Genomic DNA, 16,039 nt, shown 5'->3' on the forward strand with positions numbered 1-16,039 from the left:
ATATGTCAAAATGTGGAAACATCCTAGGGATGTGACTGCAGAGCTGTTTTTGCTTTTATGTCCTACTTTGATGTTCTTCACATAAGTTTTAGTATTAAACATTTGGCACTTTCCATGTTATTTGAATAGCTGAAGCAGACACGTTTGTCAGTGTTATCAGCAAATTACACAATGAAAACATGGAGTAAACAAACCTGAATATTGGTGCATCTTCACCGATATAATCTGCATGGAAATGTGTGAACAAGTGACAGCTGTGCCTTGTGGCAGGAGTTTAATTTTCTTCACAAACACAAGAGGGCAGCAGAGGAACGTGATAAAAGTCCAATACTGGACAGATTTGAGCAGTCGCCTAATACTTTCAGTGGCTTTGCTCTGGTTCTGTATATTAGTTTCTAGCTTCATTTCAGTTCTGTTATGGTTCTTTATTAGTTACACTTAAAGCTGCTCTTGAAAAGATAAAACCAACCTACTTCCTGTTTTCCCAATGGAAATGATAATTTTATGCTTGCCTCTGTTTACATTCTGTGCTGAGTTGTCAGACTGTGACCTTTATCAAAACCAGTAAGGATAGTTTGAGGTTTGTGATGTCTTGAGAAAGGTCACGGCAGGGTGGGTGGGGTATTAAAAGAAACACAAAGAGCATTTTTCTCCAGTTTCCATGTGACTCAAATGGTAAAAATCTACTTAAAACTTTGTGACTAAAAACTGTGGTAAAAGTGATCAAAGACGTGTTTAAGAATGACTAAAAATGAGAGAATTAGCCGAATTTAAGCGACCTTTCTATGTGCTGATATGCTCGGACTTTTACCCCTGATATGACAGAGTGCCTTGCTGTCGACAAGAACCTAATCAAAGGTCAAAGTCTGCACTCAGGCTAACAGAGTCAGTGAGAACTAAGCTTTGGGATGTCCCTCACCGTCTGAGCTCTTCCTTCGTTTGAAACCTGACTGAAGACTACAGCCAGCTGATGAACATGTTGCTCGGGACTGCGGCCCTGTTCCTCCTCTGTGCGTCTACAGGAATGTGTGCCACATTGGGGTACTTCCAGACTGAAGCCTCAGAGGACGGGGAAGTTGCTACTGTTGTCGCTCAAGCTGCCCCTCTAGATTCTGCTTTTGATGACAAAATATTTGGAGCAGATAACTCAGGAGTAGACCTACCTCAAGTCCAAGTCCAAGAGCCAGAAACAGACAAGGATAAGCCCGATGGAGCCTCTGCTGCTATGGAAGGGTTTGCAAAGAAAGCCGTTACTCAGGACCAACCTCCACCTGAAGAGGAGGCCAATGAGATCAGGCCAGTCCAGACAAACAGGGCCTCCAATAAACCCCTGGCACAAGAAGAAGCAAGCAGCTGGAGCCTCAACTCCATCAGGGACAGTTTCCAGACAGTGCACGGATACTTCGACTCCCTGGTGGAGCTGGTCGGGGGACACAACGGTGTCTGTCAGTATCGCTGCCGATATGGTAAAGATGAATCTTGCACTTTCACTGCATATTAGCTTTGGTGCCGTCAGAGGTGTTGCAGATACTTTTCACTGAACAAAAAATGTTAAGCAAAAGCACGGCAGATTTAAGGAATCCCCAAAAACTGTGCTTATGGTTTACTTTGATCATACATAAACATGTTTTGTCCTGAATTAAGAAGGATTTGTTGAAGGGCGTGGGTCCTCTCTGTTATGCAATCAGTGCACAGAAGTTGCGTCACATCTGACAGCAGAGATTTACAGTAGCTCTGTGATTGGGGGGTGTGTTTGATTATGAATGTCGTCTAACAAATCTCTGAGGTCTTCAAGAATCATCTCTACACAAGATCAGCTGCAGATGTTCTCAAACAGATGTTGCACGACACCTGACAGAGATCTGTAACAAACGTCTGGGGCCTTCACAGAACAGCCGTGTTCATTCTTATTCTTCCACAGGAGCACTCCCACTTCCTCGGCCCGGCTACAAGCATCAAGAACCCAACGGCTGCAGCTCGTCTCTGGTGGGCTTCCAGGTGAATGCTGCTGTAGGTGGCCTGCTCATAGCACCATCAGCAACAATTATCTGAGTATTTTCCACCTTAAATGGGTTTTTTTTTGTAAGAAGGGCCGAAAAAATCTGGCGGTCTTCCGTCATTTATTTTATTTAAATCAATATGACGGCATATTATGGCTATTGTGTATTTATATATATATATATATATATATATATATATATGTGTGTGTGTATGTATGTGTATATATATATATATGTGTGTGTGTGTGTGTGAGAATAGGAAGAGTAAAGACAAAAATTGGAGAGAAAAAGCTAAATATTTTTTAGATTAATCTCAGAAATTTTCCAGAAAAAACATGGACATTTCTGAGTCTCAAAAGTTGAAAATTTTAAACTCTTGAAACTCAGAAATTTTCATAATTTTTCTAGAAAATTTCAAAGTTTCTTTTGGTGGAAATTTAATACACATAAGTAAACAACTTAAGAGCAGGTACGTTGAGCTTGTACGATTGTTTTACGTGACCACTTGGTGCAGACGGTTCCAAGTTCACGCACAGAGAACATCACGGATACCACTAAAATCAATCAGCATTTCCGTCAGAGCATCACCTATGATCTGACGACGCAGCTGAAGCATTGCTGTGGGATTATTCTCATGCTTACAGGATTAGGCAACGTTTAGCAAGTCTTGCCGACTTCTGATCACTTCAATAAGTGAAATGTTACCATATTTCAAAACTTTGTCAGAGAAAAAGTTAAATGTTTTCATTTTGATGATACAACGTGGATTATCTGTTCAGTTTATTGAACATTAAGCATAATGAAAATGAAATGGAACCATTTTAAAATTGAGGGGCAAAAATAAACATGACAGGATTTTTTTGACACCATCAGTCAATGAAAAACTCTCGCACAACCTCTTGTAACCACAACAGAACCTTGTGCACTGGTGAACCAAGTTGACATTTAACTCTTTTACACCAGCTTGATGTGGGAATCCCTGCTATGACAAGGTGCTGCAACCAGCTGGATGTGTGCTACGACACTTGCGGTGTGAACAAGTACGACTGCGATGCCAAGTTTCGCTCGTGCCTCCATGACATCTGCTCTGACCTGAAGAAGAGTCTGGGGTTTGTGTCCAAAGTGCAAGGTGAGATTTTTGCAAAAAAAAACTTTGGTTTTGTTTATTAAAATAACCACCAGGAAGGAGTTACAAAAAAAAAAAAATCATTCATGTATTTTCCTTCCCTCAGCTTGTGAATCAATGGCAGACGCCTTCTACAACACAGTGTGGACTCTGGGCTGCAGGCCTTACATGAACAGCCAGAGGGCATCGTGCATCTGCGAGGGAGAGGAGAAAGATGAACTGTAACGCAGAACACTGTGGTCCCCTCCTCTGTATATTTAAAAGATAACAGAGTCATGGACATTTCCACATATTACAACAAGAGAAGACACTTCTCAAGAGAGCCCTCTTAAAGGAGTAGTTCAGAATATATGAAGTGGAGTTTAACTGAGAGGCTATGAGCAGTTAATAGCTTTAGGCGTCTTTATTTGCATGAATTCAGATTAGATGAAGCTAACAGCTAGCCTGAAAACGGCCGTGAGCAAAACAGAAGAATTAATCTCATAAAACAATTTCAGTCTCCAAAGCTATTGCTATTTGATGAAACTCTTAATAGTTCCCTGTTTTTGAAAGGTGACATTAATCCTCAGAGCTATGGAATGCTAACGGCTAGCAAGCTAGGGTGCTATTATCTTAGCTGAACAATTTAAACTAATAATGCTTCCATCAGTATAATGCTGTCCAGACTTTCACAGGCACAGCAAGGAGAGTTAAACAGGCATGATATTAACTGCTTATAACAGAATCATGGAAAAATCTGAACTATCCCTTTAAGATTCAGAGATGAGGAAATTAAAAAGATGTAAATGGGGAATTCAGTGATTCAGAAGATTTATTAATACAGGGTCCAAACAGATATTGTGAGTCTGAAGACGGCCTTTAGCGTCTGAATTAATTGCTTATGCATATTTACCTCCTCATTGTAGGTCAAATTTGGGTTTTTATGACTCCATTACCATAAATTACTTGATGACTCCAAACAAAACACCTGATATGAAGATGAGAAGAATATGTTGGTCGGATTAATTTCCTCCTGATTGAAATTTCAAGATAACTGGAGTGCAAGCAGCACAGTGTGTGCGCTGCCGTCTGAAATTTCTCATAGAGCTTCAAGACCAAGTCAAATGCCTACTACAGCACATAGTTTATGTAAGTTATTTTATTACTTTCCATCTAATTTGAACTTAAATGTCAACATTACCTATAGATTAGCTTCCAGAGTGATGAGCCATGTGCATTATTACCGATGCGCATCTCTGCTGGCCCGCAGTAATGTCTGACATGCTCCCAGTGCTTTGATTAAGCTCAGCAAATGAGTCAAAATGCATCAGCGGAAGGGCCGTGTGTTGTTTTCCAAGTTAATGATGGTATGAAATTTAAACTAGTCCGAGTCTCGAAGTTGCAATCAATCCAGAGAAAATGTCCTAACGGTGACATCCTGATAAACATCTGCTGTGCTGTGGGCCCAGCCATCAGGTTTGTAATGGGACTGTCAATCATTATAATGTCAGTAATACAGCTGTGAGACACTGAAGCTTGGAAGAATATGTGTATTCTGTGTGTATGTGTATTTATGTGTGTAGGACTTTAAAGGGACAGTGCAATGGACTGTATGTCTGCATCTATTTGGTGCTTTAACTACCAAATAAACTGAAATGGTCACCTCATTTGCAAGAGTAATTTATGTGCTGACATATTTTTCTGCTGGTTGTTCTAGAGACGCTCGTCTAAGGCAGGATGTAAATAGGTCCTGTGTTCAACGTTTGCTTTTGCTGATTGTTTCTAATCCAAATCTCCCGTCGTGCACGTCCACGGCAGCGCTGGGCGCAGCGGGTGTCTCCTGCCCCGCACACCAACACCCGACAGTGGAGGAACACTTGCTGCAGAAACAGGAAGCCATATTGTTGTTTGAGGCAAACGGCATCTTATACCGGTAATTCATTGCAGTCTATGTCTACAGTACAGAGCAACTCACACACTCACCAGCTGGCTCCCAGCATGCTAGATTTACTTACTTGGCTGTCCTTGCCAATGAACTTGAAGACGGGGACGTGGTAATGCTTGGAGAGCTGGTCCTTTGATGAGTACTGTGTCACCGTTTCATCTGAGATGCATCTGAGTGAGAGAAACAGAGTCAGAAAAGCAGTGGATGTTTGGCAACAGCACCTGCTCATCCATATGTGTTTTTAAAGGCAGTTCGTCAGCATCAGCTGTCCTAATCTAGAGAAACCTACAGATAGAAAATACACAAAGAATTTCCTGAAAGAAATGGGGAAAAATAACTAGAGGATCAAGTGAAAAGGAATGAGAGAGAAATTAATAAATACTGGGAGTGTGAATGTTGGAACAATCCATACGAGTGAATAGAGAGAGAGAGAAAATGGCACAGAGGCCGAGGGAGAGTACACAACAGAGGAACTAGAAAAATAAATCTGGCACTAAAGAATGACTAAACATAATGAACCTAATAAAACCACATGACTAGACAAAAGAATTAAACATGGTAAACCACTAAGAAAGACTGAGGGAAATTAAAACAGACACAAGGCTGATCAAAGAAAGACACTAAGGAACACAGAATAACAAACTAGAATTTTATTTTATCTCTTTTTGGACTACTTTTTGTCTTGAAATAAATGGAATATAGTAAATCAAACCCCCACCACTGCAAGTCAAAACAACCCGAGATCCTAACAGAATCTGGTTAAGATCTTCTGTGATTGTACATTTATGGCATGATTCATTGTCCCGTTGAAAAACCCAACTACGGCCCAATTTTAACTTTCTGGTAGACGCCACCAGATTTTTATAATAATTTAAGATACAGCATTTGGAAGAAAACAAAAAGCCTCCAGAATCACAGATCCTCCCTCATGCGGTACTTTTACACATATATATGCTTCACTCCAAACCCACACAGGCGTGTTTGTTGCTGAAAAGCTCAATCTTTTTCTCAGATGACCCAAACACACAGATCCAATTACACTCCCATTGGAGTTTAGGAAACAACCAACATTTAAATTTATGATGGTGAGACAGAAAACGCTTTTTTACTGAGACTTGTTAATTCCAAGATGCTCGTTGCTGCATTTCTGCAACTGTAAACCCAGTGTAAGACGATGACGCTCCAAAAACACAACTATTAAAACAACTTTAGTTTCGAATAGCATTTAAGTTACTATCTGAGGTATGACTAATTCAAGTTAAATAACATAAATTTGGTTTCTTTGATATAATATTGTTAACTAAACCTTGTGAAATAATAAATATAGAATATAAAGATTTTTTTTTTCTGTGAAGTAATTTTTTTTTGGAAAAAAATCATGTACAACAGAAAAATACATACGGATGAAGAGCATAGTTTAAGTCTTTAGCTGTTTCAGGCTAAATAAATAACAAATAGATCAAATATTCACCCATCTTTGATGAGGTAATACTTCAGGGCCTGGTCGGCTTTGGGTCCTGGAGTAGCGAAACAGCTCTCCACCAGGACCGAGAGGCCCTCCACTCTCTCCTTCGGCTCCACCCCAAAGAAGAGCGAGTCGTGCAGGTGGAGCTGCGGCGGGCTGCGGTAGGGCTCAGAGAACTCTGCGTTCTTGAACAGCTCCAAGTTGAACCCAAAGACGCCCTCGCTGTGGCTCTCCAGCTCCAAGGCCGAGCCCTGCAGAGTTGCCTGGTACCCGTCCGACACCTGGTACTCCCTGGGGAACTCGCATGTCACCGGGAGCAGTAACTTGCCGGTTCGGACTATTAAGTCCCTGCTGCTGCCGGGGATGCTCTGGGGCAGGCCCGTCACCAGGTTGGTCCCAACTATCTTGTTTTCTGTCACCTGGGAGGAAGCGGTTTTTTTAGTCTTCACCTTTCACCTTTTGACCCAGTTTACTCTCAGAGTGTAAAGCAAAGCAGCTGACCTTCACCACTGTGCCGCAGGTTTTGAGGCTGAAGCTCAGGTTGATGTGGGTGCCATTGGAGACTCCTCGGCAGGAAGAGTTTGACAGCGAAAGCTCCAGACCTCCAACGAGGTCTTTAGGAACTGACACCGTAATCGAGCTGGGATCACACCAGACTGGCACTGGGTGAGAATGAGAGGAGTTATATTCTCTCATTGTTCCCCACAATGACATAAAATCATGCAAATATACACACAATATAAACTATACTTTCCCAAAACTAAGAGATAATTTTCTGTAACTTTCTGAAACTTACCTGAAACGTAGCAGGCACTCTTCTCAGGAGCTTTGCTCAAAGTCCCAGATCTCACCAGGTACTTTATTAAACGTTTTTCATGTACTCAAATCATTCATTTCCCAGAGTTTAAATGGTTCTTACTTTGAACTTTCTTGGTCATTTACATGAAACTTTCAATGTACATTCTTTTACCTTTTAGAGAACTAACTAGTTAACTTCCTGGAACTTACTGGGTACTTTCACATGCTGGACTGGATTATGGCGTGACATGCAATACTTTACAGTATTCATAGGACTTATTGGGTACTTTCCTCAACCTTATTAGGTACTTTTAGGTACTGAACAATAATACAAAGTGGCTTAAAATGTGGGACTTTTCCAGAAATTATCTGGTAAGTCACAGGAAAGCTCCTAGTAAGTTCTGGAAAGTAATATCATATGTGATAATAAGTAAAATGTCCAGAAAGAAAAAGCTTAATGTGACTGTTGTAATATTTTCTTTAAGATGGGAAAGTTGTTAAAGACAAGCTATTATAAAAACAATCACAGACTGAATGTAACTGTTATTGCCGTTGGAAATGCTTTTTATCTGTTAGACCCCTGGAGACAAATAAAAGCATGTGTCTACTCTTTAACTAAAACATCTACCTGCTTCACACACAGGCACCCACCCTGGCATGTGCTTTTATCTTCTCCCAGCTCCAGCCCTCGGGGACAGCTGCACTGATAGGAGTTTTGCATCTGGGAGCAGACGTGGCTGCATCCTCCGTTGTTGACGTGACAACCCGCAATCTCTGCAGAGGACAAGGAACGAGGGAAGTAGTGAGAATGCAAAGCTGGTTCCTGTTTCATTACCTCAGTTTGGAGTGTCATATACCTCTGCAGTTGCGTCCGTCCTCGTCCAGCACGCGTCCTCGTCCACACTCACAGCGCCACGAACCCTTGGTGTTCACACACACCTCGGCACAGCCGCCATTCTCTTTATCACACTCATTTACATCTGAACACAGAAGATACAGAGTCTATAGTCAGATACTATCCTCAGATGAGCCGCAGATGGGTGGAGTTTATCACCTCCGGGCAATACATTTTCAATTTTCATAGATGATGATAGATGGGCTTTAAAATGGAGCTTATAATGCAGAGAGGAGCCCGGTGAAGAAATAATGACGGATGGAATAAGAGTGAAGAGTAATGTGGGAGTGCAGGGGAGAGTGGACGGAGTGAGGATGGAGAAAGTCATTTCCAGAAAGCCTGATTGCGTTTATGAGTGACTGATGAGATAATGGCAGTTTGTAGGTTTATGGGCTCCCACACATTGGACAGATGCATAAAACTTCTGCGTGACATCAGAGGACATTACACTCATTCATCATTTTTAATAGAGACTCTGACCTTAGTCAAACTTTTAAATGGATGCGTCTGAAAAGTTGTCAGGTTTTATTATGTAAACGGACTGGACTGGCATAGCTTTTAATCCCAGTTATTCACTGAGAACAACCAAGGGAAATAGAAAACGTAAATACTTTTTAAACATTGTTGTTTTGGGTTCTGCCAAGGTTTTAGCACTTTTAAAAATGCTAATTTTTGATTTGCATTTCTGGCAATGCAGATAAAAAAATAGCTAGAAACCTGTCAATTCCCTGTCCTTTTACTATGCTAAATGAAAACAACAGGAACAGGATGTAAGAAAATAGAAGGTATATGTTTCCTTGTATTATAATGTTGTCAAGGTGTGAGCACTCTCTGCTAATATGGATAAAAAGCAAATAAAAACATTTGTGGCATGGAAACTAACTGTATAAATGCAGCATTATTTTGTGGTCCAAATAAACGTCATGAAAGTGGCATGAAAAGAAAATCTTCATGCATTTAAACAAGTATTTTTTTCAGGATGAAATTGTTATATAATTTACTTAAGTGTTATTTTTTTTAGGTGCATAAGTTTGATTTGGTTTTGAAGTAAATATTATGTGAAATAAATACATACACCCCCACTAATATTTGTTATATGTTTGTTGGTTGCAGAGGAACCACACTTCTTTTGTAGCTAAGGTTCTGCCATAATTCTGGCTCAACATTTGACAAATTTTTTTATCAGTATTAGTTGAGCTGTTTTAAATTGATTTACCTTTGCAGGGTTGTTTTGAGTTGTTCTAGTAGTTTTATCTCAGCTTGCTTAAGATATTCCAAAATTATACTTTATGACCTCAAGCAAGTCATAATCTGGAACAGCAGTGAACCCACTTTTACTTAAACAATAAACAGAAGTTTTGCAGGGAAAATGCATGAAAACACATCAATAACACCTCATTATGATCCAACTAATGGACATTAGGGGTGTAAGTATATTAGCCTGCATGTTTAAACTTAGATTGCATGTGTGTTACAGAAACCTCCCTGTGCTCCCAAACTTTTCTACTTTTAAGAATCATAAAAGTTGTTACTTTGTGGGGGAAAAAACAGTTTTAATAAAACATTTAAAGCTCAAAATCAATATGCCATTCACTCGTATGATGAACATCTGACCAGAAACTGTAGTTCAGAATGTAATAATCATTTCTGTTGAGGGATGAAAGTAAAATAAATAAATAAAAAACACTTAAATCTTTCAGCAGCAGTTTAAAAATTAATAAAAGTATAAGTTTAGTTTTTTTGTTGTTTTTTTTTTTTTTGCAGGAATGATGCATTAAAAAAAAACCCACCAATGTTTTTTCAAATCCAGTTTTTGTTTTTCTCATTTATCTTATTCTATTTACTCCACTTTTCCAGTGAAGAGAGAAATTGACCATTTGACATAACCATTAAGTTTAGTCAACACAGAGAAACAAGCAGCTCGTTCAAAAACATAAAGGGGTTTTTGTCAAAACAAGCGGGAGCTAAACCAAAATTCAATATGATTGATTGACTTATTGTTTTTCCTCAAACATTTCCTGCTCATCTGTTTTCAGTGTCCCCTGGTTTATCTCTGCCTTCTGCACAGTTTATCTCTTCCCCCCTCCCCGCCTGTCTCACCCAAGCACGTCTGCCCGTCTGGTCCCAGGACAGTTCCCGGCGCACAGCGGCACTCACATCTGGGACCTTTGCAGTCCACCTCATCACAGATATCATAGAAATCTGCACAAAACACACAAAAATAACATCAACCAAAATGAAAATGCCTCCTAAACAAGCAGGAAAAAAACTGTCACTCTGCTGTGCCTTCTCCCACCCAGTACTCCCAGTGCTAACTACAGAACCAACCAATCAGAGCCAGGATAAGGGTCTTAGCGCTGTCAATCCCGCTTGTGTATCGCTGCTCATACTTTCTCCTCTGCTCCAGCTCCTTCAGATAGTTAGTCTGCCATGAATGCTAATGATGACAGCAGATAAACAGTTCTCCTGTAACTCTAAGACGTTTCTGCACCATTATTACGTTGAGCATCGTATACATAAGCATGATTGACAGTGCTAACCCCTTCTCCTAGCTCTTGTTTGTAACCAGGAGCGACACATTTCTTGAGACGGCAATAGCAGCTCAGGGAGGAGGTGGAGAAACTTAATTTTATCCAGATTATTCGTCTCATACACTGTCAGGACAGTTTTAATAAATATGTAAAAAACAAAAACAAAAAAAACATGTTTTTGTAAAAGTTACATTGTAGCTTTAAGGAATCTGAACAACATCTGAGATGTTCTCTTACGGCCACAGTAAACGTGGAAGCAGACAGAAGGCCTGGGCAGGCGGTAGACAAAGTATCCTCCAGGACAGGCCTTCACATCAATGCTGGCGTTCCACTGGCAGCAGTTGTCCTTGAAGCTGGCGCAGACCGGCAGCGTCACAATCCCCTCATGGAGCTGCGGGTGGGTGCCGTTGAGCCAGACGGGGGCGTGGGTGCCACAGTGGTTCTCAGAGATGCAGAAGGTAGGCATTGCATCCCCGGCCATGCCAGTGAAGCGGTACCACTCCCCAGACATGTGGCTGTCACACAGGGGCACGCTGGACGACCGGTTGACGTGGAAGTCCGAGTTCCTCCAGGGTTCGTTCAAGCTGATGTAGGCAGAGCAGGGGTCAAGAGCTGAGAAGAGGGGGTGCGCAACATCAGAAACATACCAAGTGTGAGCAGAAACTTTGAAACTATCACAGTCTGAAATAGCAACATCGTGTCCCTCAAGATAAGATATAAAATTACGCTTTTTAGAACAGGCTAGGATGTTTTGCTTGGGCTATACAAAACATGTTCATTTTGTGCACTAAATTGTTCTGAGACAGTAACATTTCAGTCTGGTCAGTTTTACTATTTTCAGAATGAGTTGTTTTAGGGCCTCTGGTCACTTTAAATCCAAATAAGATGTTTGTGACCACACTCCTCAGTTTACACTCCCACATAAAAATGGCTGCAAACAAATGTTCAACTTTACAAACGTACATCTTCGAAAAGTAAAAGTTGAGCCTCCTGTGCAGCCAAGAAGAAAGCAGCAAGTTTTTTCTGGATTGTAAATCAACAACAAAACACTTGTCTTTTCCTTGATTATTGATTAATGAAACTTGATTATTCTTCACTGGATTCGATTCAATTTAAAATACAATCATAGATTTATGGCAGTATATTGTAGCCTTTTTTGTTAGGGCCACCTGTGAAAAGCACAATATGAGCAAAATCATTTCACACTAATTGCAAATTTGCTAAATACAGTTATGATTTGTTGAAAAAATAACTGTAAAATGAGGTTCTTGTCTTTCTCAGCAGTAATTGTTGAAATCTGTTTAGGGTATATCTATGTTTTTGATCCATTTTCAGGCCTGTTTATATCTTTAAATCAGGACAGGTGCATGATGCTTGTTCCTTACTGCTAACCCGAAGTTTAAAGACAGCTCTGATGTCCTGTGATGGATTGAGAATCCACCACAGGATAAACCTCTTTAGATTTATTAATCTGTAGAGATTGATAAATAAATCTATAAAAGTATTTGTTTTCTGTAATGCTCCCTTTTCCATATAGTATCAAAGCTGCCATATTTGCATTCTCTGAGTTTTGGCCTGTCCTGGAGATTTCTGCATTAACATAATGCAGAGCGGCCGACCCTGTTTGAGTCCAGTCAGGGCTTCTGAGGACTTAGGCTCATTTTTCACCAGCTTCCATCAGAGAGGCAGAATGTGACTCCCAGAAACTCAAAAACAGACCCGTGCTGCCCATTCCTTACAGCCATTAGCTTTCACTCTTGGCTGATTCTTATGATCCTTCCCTCAGCTTGGCTCTCTAACACTTTCCAAAGGTAATTTTCCAGTGCTGTGAGTTGTGGAGGCCACAGCCGTACTTTAATTCAGCTCCATTACAGTTGGATGGAAGACCGACATTTTGGAAATCAAATCTGTATTAGTGAAAAAACATGTCACTTTAATTTAGCTTAATGTGAAACTAGATGAGACTCTTAGCTATGATGTTCTCTCCTTTAATTACACCTGAATCCTAATTGATTTGAATATATTTGTTCATGTACTTCAGGAAGTCGCTTTAAAATGTAAAACTCATCTATTATATAGACTCATTATAGAGAGGGTGACGAGTTTCAAGAGTTTATTCTTACTAATTTAGACGATTATTGCTAGCAGTGAATTAAAAAAAAAGGAAAACTGCATTAAGAAAATCAAAATGTTGCATAAAATGAATAAAAACACAGTTTAGATTGAGATTGCTGCCTATACAAAGATGGGGAAGACCGCTGACTCGACAACTGTCCACTAAACAGTCACTGAAAGTGGCTTTCATGGAAAGTGGAGTGGAAGAAAAAAATCCTGTGCACAAGCAACAAGTATTGACCGGTTGGTCACTTTGTATGTAATTATGACCGTATCTGAGTTTCACTGTTTGAATTGAAATACTGAGATAAATCACAATTTTAACGTTTTATTCTCCTCTGTACCTTTCTACTCTGTCTTATTTAAATTCATTGGCATGCACCTGTAGTTTAGAGTCTCTGCTTTGCCATTAGCAAACATTATAACTCCCTCTAAACAATCTGTCCAGCTCGTTTGGATCCAACCAAGATAAATGGAAACACGGGGTCAGGTGTGACTGAGGTAAAAGCCAATGAGCTGTCAACACAGAACTCTTCATTCTGAAACTTCTGTCTGTTTTCAGTTGTTCAGCTGAAAAGAAAAAAAGTGGAAGCTGTAAACAAAGTGCAGCAGAACAGTCAATAGTTTCTCTCCACTCCATGTCCTCTCAGCACAGTAATTAAGAGGCAGATGCAAAACAAAGAAGACATGACAAGCGTGGGTAATGCGGGCGAGAGTGAGACTGTTAATGAGTTTGTAGAAGGAACAGAGACACAGCAGGAGGTTGATCTGCTCAACATCCTCAGAGACAAGATGGAGGCAGGGAACAGGTGAGCTGGTAACACTTCACCGACAATCTGCTCACTCAGTTTTATCTTAACTATTTACAGTATTCAATAAATCAGAGCAGCTGTCCGTCCTGATGTTTGTCAGATTTAAAGTAGCTTTTGAAAATGGACAACCTTTAAGAAGGTACTAAATACGGTTTTCATTATGACCAAACTTGTGTTTCTTATTGGTCTGACGTAATGGTTTAATTTTAAATATGTTTTTATTACCGGTAAGTGGAAAAACATCATAATTACCAAAAAAAAAAAAACTTTCAAACATTCATCAGTGTGTAATTAGGTGGGAATTAGCATTTTTTGCTGTCATCCATCTCTCCTCTTATTATTTAAATACATAAACAGTAACAGGATACACACGGCTGGCACTTTTTTCAGATTTTTATCTGTAATTTAAACATTTATCCCTTTAACACCCAACCTAACAGCTCTGTGATACTTTATGTTTGTCCGTCACGTAAAAACGCACAAAGGTTACAGTTACATTTTGTAATGTGTGGATTTAATTCAAATTACTTTCACTACTATGTAAAGTTTTTTTTTTGTTTTGTTTCTGATGGAAAAAGTGAAATCTGAGATGTTTGTTCCTTTCAGAAGGAGTAAACATGAAAACAACCTTTTATGGGATGAATGAGTAAACTAAACATGCAGCTTTTCCTGTCAGACCGTTCATTTCATCTTTCGCCCCGGGGCAATAAAAAATACCCCCAACATTAACAACAATTTCTCTGTCGTATGTCTCTGCTGGAGACATACGACTGACCCGAAGCTCTCCAGTTCCAGCTGCACAGAGACAGCTGAGCGCTGACTCATGAGAACGAATGCTAATGCGAGCATTAAAGCTTCCAGATGGAGCCTGAACAACTGAGATCGGATGAGTCTGAGTAGTGTTTATTTTTGCCTTATTTATGCCTTTGTGTCTTATTTTTATTAAAGTTTAGTTATTAATACTATAAAGCTGAAGATTGCTATGATTTTACAGCATCTGTATTAAAGTCATTTCCTTCAGTTCTGGTACTCCTGGAAGAAACACCAGTTATATGGATGATAATCTCTGGGTTTATTTCACTCAAGAAAAGGACTGGAAAATCATCAGAAATACTGAGATGGTTACTCTGTAAAAAATCACAAAGTTAAAAGAATGTGTAACCTGCATAAAATAAAAGATTTTTCCCCTCACTGTCTGACAATAAATCAACAATATCCCTGCTTTAAACCACCCAGCTCTAAAACTGTTTCTATGTATCAGAAAGAGAAGAGAGAGATTGTTTCACCACTTTACATTCACAAAGTTTACTAAACAGTTTGAGAAAACCCAGACGTCGACGCCATTGCTTTGTAAGTTAACAACGTTGAAGTTAACTACAATGCCACCTTTGTCAGTTTTACAGAAGTGTAAACACCATGGGAATGCAAAGCCAAAATGTGTGAATTAAAGCCAGAATATATCGTTTCAACATCCAGAGTAAAATGAGTGGACCACTGCTGCTGTGCAAAGAAGAAGGTATTACATCAAACGCTAAATAAAAAGCTAGATTACAGTTTATTTTTAAGATATAGAGCTCGATTTTGGAGGCAAGCCATGAGGTTTGATGTCTGGTTTCAAATCCACATGTAACATGTATTCATTGACTGGCCACTTTATAAAGGTTGCGCATCTAAGACTATAGGAGGTAATATACCGTAAGACTAGAGAAGCCATGTAATTTAGTTTTGCAAGCAGAAGAAATGACTGAAACACGACTGGTAAGATATAAACTCTTCACTGCATGTCAACCGTCTGAACAATTCACTCACCTACACCTGTAAGTCCAAGAACCTCCTGCAGAAGATTGAGAATAACCAATAGCATCATGGTGGATCGCTTCATCCGAGTTCTTCACTTCAATAAGTTTACTTCTCAGGTCTGTTTTAAATAGCTGCCTCTTATCTGTGTCATTTTGGAAAGCCTCTTTCCCACCTTGAACTCTTGACCTTCCACTGGCCAAATCCTCCCATTGTTAGTCCTCTGTCCTTCCTTCATTTACACTAGTTATTTATTTGCTGTTGTGCTGGGAATGACTGAAGTGATTGGTTTAGCATAATGGATCTTGCAGTGCTGTAAAAACTACACTGTAAACCATTTGAAGGGGGTTAAATTTGAAAACGATGCATGTAAAGTTAACTCGAAACCCAAAAATTAAACTTTCTTAAGTTGATTCAACAAGAGACCCTAACGTTGATCTTGAACTGTGAGTTGTTATAACTTCCTGTTGTGATTTTAATCACTTTACTTCATATTATGCAAGAAGAATTTCACTCACAACTCAACTGAACAAAATATCTAGAAGATATGTTATTAAACATCACAATTAATTACTT

At 39.7% G+C, this 16,039-nt stretch overlaps 2 protein-coding genes across 3 annotated transcripts; one reads left to right on the top strand and one right to left on the bottom strand.

Annotated features, from left to right (window-relative positions):
- The first annotated feature begins 109 nt into the window (after positions 1 to 109).
- LOC106962040 (group XIIB secretory phospholipase A2-like protein) lies at positions 110 to 4,772 on the top strand. 2 transcript variants are annotated; one of them, XM_015056192.1, is made up of 4 exons: positions 110 to 1,466; positions 1,922 to 2,010; positions 2,964 to 3,129; positions 3,233 to 4,772. In XM_015056192.1, the coding sequence occupies exons 1-4, from the start codon at positions 971 to 973 to the stop codon at positions 3,349 to 3,351; spliced, it is 870 nt and encodes a 289-aa protein (XP_014911678.1). In that variant the 5' UTR covers positions 110 to 970; the 3' UTR covers positions 3,352 to 4,772. The 2 variants fall into 2 exon arrangements, with proteins under 2 accessions (XP_014911678.1, XP_014911679.1); XM_015056193.1 differs by having other exon boundaries at positions 1,922 to 1,998.
- oit3 (oncoprotein induced transcript 3) lies at positions 4,268 to 15,564 on the bottom strand. The gene is made up of 9 exons (XM_015056189.1): positions 15,476 to 15,564; positions 10,977 to 11,351; positions 10,309 to 10,410; positions 8,171 to 8,293; positions 7,965 to 8,087; positions 7,017 to 7,177; positions 6,522 to 6,934; positions 5,121 to 5,220; positions 4,268 to 4,985 (listed from the first exon to the last, which is right to left on the bottom strand). Exons 1-9 carry the CDS (start codon positions 15,546 to 15,548, stop codon positions 4,833 to 4,835), a joined length of 1,623 nt encoding a protein of 540 aa, XP_014911675.1. The 5' UTR covers positions 15,549 to 15,564; the 3' UTR covers positions 4,268 to 4,832.
- Positions 15,565 to 16,039: the final 475 nt, after the last annotated feature.

Source organism: Poecilia latipinna, unplaced genomic scaffold, assembly GCF_001443285.1.
Source record: "Poecilia latipinna isolate Pla-1442-1.1 unplaced genomic scaffold, P_latipinna-1.0 Scaffold1362, whole genome shotgun sequence".
Taxonomy (NCBI): Eukaryota; Metazoa; Chordata; class Actinopteri; order Cyprinodontiformes; family Poeciliidae; genus Poecilia; species Poecilia latipinna.